General features: G+C 48.4%; 1 protein-coding gene across 1 annotated transcript in view; it reads right to left on the reverse strand.

Moving 5' to 3' along the window:
- Window positions 1-2,001: 2,001 nt before the first annotated feature.
- Window positions 2,002-4,471, reverse strand: part of LOC104410791 (basic leucine zipper transcriptional factor ATF-like 3) — a 2,702-nt gene continuing 232 nt past the window's right edge. Inside the window, exon 2 of the mRNA XM_010021051.1 lies at window positions 2,002-2,242. Coding sequence (XP_010019353.1) covers window positions 2,002-2,242 — 241 coding nt within the window. The remainder of the gene's footprint in view (window positions 2,243-4,471) is intronic.

Consider the following 4,471-nt stretch of genomic DNA (forward strand, 5'->3'; position numbering starts at 1 on the left):
TGGAGGATTTTACACAGGAAACTAAATCTCTACTTCTAGAAGCAAGCATCTGCAAGGCAAGCATCTTTAGAAGGATTCTGCTGGGATGGACTGCCTTGGACAAGGGGGTTAATCTTTCCTTCCATTTTCAAGGGGCTGCAGGGCTCCATAGGACAGACCATGATTTTGCACCAGCCCCAACCTTCACTAGCTACTTTCAATTCCCAGCCTCAGCTCAGCTGCACACACGTAGTTAAGAGATGTGAGACATCCTCTCTCACTCCATCCTAAGCTATAACAAATTCCTCCCAGAGTGAATGTTGTTCATTTCCACCGTGCCCCTTCTTCTCCATGACACCTCTACTGTGCCCAAATTACACAGCAGCATCCAGGGCCCGATGGAACACAGGTGAGCAGGTGAAGATGCTAAAGATCCTTTCTCAGGGCTGACACACAGATGCATACCAAGGATGTTATCCAAAATGGATATTCTGTAGTGCTCCGAAACTTTCCTTTTCCTTGGCAGGGACTCTGCAGGATGACTCAGTTCTTGCAGGGCCATAAGGAACTCTGAAAGCTGTAGATGGCTTCTGCAAATGCTGAGAATTCTCTTGGTGACAACCCAATGAGAACTTTTAAAGAAGCCAGCAGCTCACACCCGTTATTTGAGTTTCTACCCTAAGACAATGACAGGAGAGGGCCCTTTAGAAGGCAAAGTTGGCCACAGGGTTTCCCCAATTCCATTCTACTCGAGAAGCTAAAGAAGAAAGAAAGATCTTTCAGCCATTTCAGATCATATTCTGCTGATAAATGCTACGATCCTGGTGAAGGGAGAAATCAATCCCACGAGTTGAACTGAAAAGAATCCAAATGCTGAAGTGAGAGTTGGCAAAGGGGTCGAGCTTCTTATTATCCAGAGGTGCTCTTTGACTGGGAAATACTGTGAGAAAAACATTCTTTGCTGGAACCCAGGCTACAGCATTTCTATTTCTAGAGCTCGGCACTACTAGGAATCTTCAGAGAAGGAAAACACATAGTTCTGTATATTTCTCATCAACGTTGTCATAATTCTAACAAAGACAATGTTTTTCTTGCAAGCAGTTATCAAACATCTTCAGTGTGGACATAGAGCAAAATGCTTTGCTAAACTCAATTTGTTCTATCCATAGACATCACTTTCCAGAAGCAATATGCAAGATGAAGGATAAAGAGATCTGTTAATTTCCAGTGAGTACATTAAAAAAAAAAGTAATTTTAAAATCTGCTTTTTAAAACAATGTGTAGAACCAGTAAACTCTGCTTCACTTGGCTTCCACACAGAGCAGACAACCATCATTAGAAACTGACCACGCTGTATTTTGGGATATAAACCACTCCAAGAAGTAACACTGGCAGGATGGATGGTTGGGGATATTAAAGAAATAAAGATAGGGAAAACTCATTTGATACAACACTTCCAAAAAGGAAGAGGCAATCAACAAGTACTAAAACAACTGACAGGAAGATCAGCATTAGAATTTGGACTTGAACAGTGAAGAAAAAGTAGAGATGTTATAAGGACACTGAGTATCAAAGAAGGTGGAGAACATCATAAAGATAGGACATCACTTTTATTAACCAAAACTATTTAAAGTAAAGAAAAAACAGCAGCCAGAACATGATATACATGGATGACAAGTGACAAAGGGTTACTGGCAGTGGACGTGTGGGAGAAACGCATCCCAGCCCAGGGTGGGTACTTTTCCCTGTCTCCATCCCATTGCATGATGGTGGAATTTACCACACTGACATTTCTGGATGCAAAACTGTGGCTCAAAGATTCTAACAAATAAGAAGCCGTAGTTCAAATTGTCTTTTTTCCATACTGGTGTTTTCCTGAGTTTCAGAAGGCTGTAACACTTCAATGTGGAGAAGAGCTGTATGGTCGAGTCCAGTCCCCTTTGATGGAAGACTTGTACCGTAAGTAGGCAGTTCTTCAGATCCCCCATTAATGGCACTTTCACACATCCCATTTAAAGGCTCTCATCTCGGCAGGCAGCTGGTGAGTGCATCAGGCCTTGGTACGGTCACAAAGTTCATGGTGCAGTGCAATAGTGGACAGATCTTCTCATGATCCTTCAACACTTCACTCAAGTGTTTCATTTCATCTGTTAGCTTTCCAATTTCTCTTCTCAGAGAGGTATTTTCTTGCTCGAGAGACTCATATTCCTGGAAGAAGAGAAAAACAGAAAGCCTAGTCAGAGTCAAAACATTCCTTTCAGTGCTTCCCACCTTGAGTATATTCATGTAACTGTAGAAAAACTGTTGTGGTTTCTTGCTACAACATGCTAAATGCTAAGGAAAGACAGACACAGCCTGGGTGCTAGAACAGGCAAAGTGCTTTACGACCTGTGCCTTGGCCCTGCTGTGGTTCCTGAAGACCAGGGTATGCTGCTGGTCCTTGGGGGTCCCCAGCAGGCACGAGTGGCTGCATCCCCATGGTGGCTGCTGCCAGCCCTGGGCTGCTCCTGCTGGGAAGGGCTGAGCAGGACAGAGCTGCACTGTCAGAGCAGAGCAAATGAAAGCACTGACTGCAGGTAGGTGCTGGGAAAACCCAATTCCTGGCATTGCTGGTGAGGAAAGGGGCCAGTGTGGGGAAAGGCCATTTACCCAGTGCACACCTACCACAACCTGCCCAGGGCCAGCCAGGGCTTGTAGCCACAGGCTCAGATTCCCAGAATCGGGAGAAGGAGGAGGGGAGTGTCATGCCAGCTTGCTCCAGCCCCACTTTGTCACCAAAAGGCCTGACCACTGCCTTGGTTATCCCTGACCTCAAAAGCAGAGCTAAAGACTTCTCTGGCAGTGCATGAGCAGCTCTTAACTGCAGAGGAGTGCTGAGGTGCTCTGCAGCACACATCTGAGATGGATGCGACACTCACGTGTCACCGTTTTTGGTAGCTGCATGTCTCAAGTGCTCCTGGTGCCAAGCCTTTGCACCCCAAAGAGAAAAGAGCTACATCAGAGCCAGCCCACGAAGTCTGCCCCTTGCTGCTGGCCCAGGGCTCAGCACTCACACGCTCAACCTCTCCTCCCTGGGACAGCCTCCGAGCAAACTCCAAAGCCTACACATGCCTTCCAAGGTCTGTTTATCAGGCAGCAGGGACATGCAGTGCTCCTCTGGGCAGCCTGGCACTGCCTCTGCTGCCCTTTGCTGCCAAAGTTTGGATCCCCTTCACATTCTTCCACCACCTTCCACCTCTCACCCACAGAGTACAGAGTACAACAGGCACGCTCCTCCCAACAAACACATTACGGTAGCCAAACTCCAGCCTATCGTCCATCCCTGACTCTGCTCACCTCTTCTTGCCCCATGGGGTTGGGTTTTGGAGTTAGCATTACTCTCCCATTGCTCTGCCCCATTTCGGAGACTGCCAGATGGTTCTTGCTAAGAATGCATGCCCATTCAACCAGATCTGCCTGCCCCTGGGGAAACCTGCGTGCCCTAGAATGAAGTAGCACAGAGGGATCCTCAAGTTCAGGAGGAACATCAGAGAGGCTGCAGGATGGGCACAGGGCTCAGAAAGGATTCCACAAAGGCCAGGGGTTGCCCCTTTCCAGAAGTACCTGCACCTGGCTTTCTCAGGCGCTGACTCAGAGGAGATCTGGGAAAAACCAAACCCAAAACTCCCCACACTGCCCTTCTTGGCCTCTGCTGAGTGTTGGCAGGTACTTCACACTGAGAGAAGCCTGTGCTGAACCTCCAGAGCTGAACAACTGACGCTGCCACTATGACAGCAGCACTAATGCTTACCCCAAGAGCCCTGGCTACAAGAAAAGCATTGCTGTGTGAGGTAACATCCAAAACCAGACAAAGGGGATTCCTGTCCTCCCGCGTTTGCACTGGGGACACGAGAAAACCACACCACATTGTAGATACTGAGAAATATTAAGAGTTTCTGGAAGAATCAGTTACTTTCATGATGCTGGTGTTTTTTAAACACCCACTGTTATTTATCAGAGCACACCACAGCCAACTGAACCGAGCTCTCACGCTTGGAGGTTTTCAAGTTCCTAAGAAGCCTTTTCAGCTAGGTATTCCTGTCTCACACTGTAGTTTTAGTGCTGGCTTAAGCCAGCACTGCCATTAAGCAGCATGGTCCCCTCGTCCTCCATCACCTTCTCCCTCGTAAGCAGCAAGCGTTCACCCACTGCTGCGGTGAACGTGACAAGCTGAACACTAACCCAGAAGAAAAGGGGTTGGTGTATCCCAGAGGAGCCCGGTGCTCCGGTTCACTGCATGGTCACCAAACAGCACAAGAAGCTGAGGCCAGGGCAAGACCACGTCTCCCTCTCCCTGGCGGTGTCACCGGCGGCAGGGCTGTGCTGTCCCGCACGACCAGACACCCGCAGCGTGTGTGTCTGCCTCACACCACAGCTCTGAGCTGGGTGAGTGCGAAGACAGGCCCACACCTCCTGAAGAAGTCCCTCTCATGGTGAAGTCCCGTGCTTGGCA

The sequence above is a fragment of the Nestor notabilis genome, unplaced genomic scaffold (genome assembly GCF_000696875.1).
Source record: "Nestor notabilis isolate BGI_N333 unplaced genomic scaffold, ASM69687v1 scaffold20118, whole genome shotgun sequence".
Classification (NCBI taxonomy): Eukaryota; Metazoa; Chordata; class Aves; order Psittaciformes; family Psittacidae; genus Nestor; species Nestor notabilis.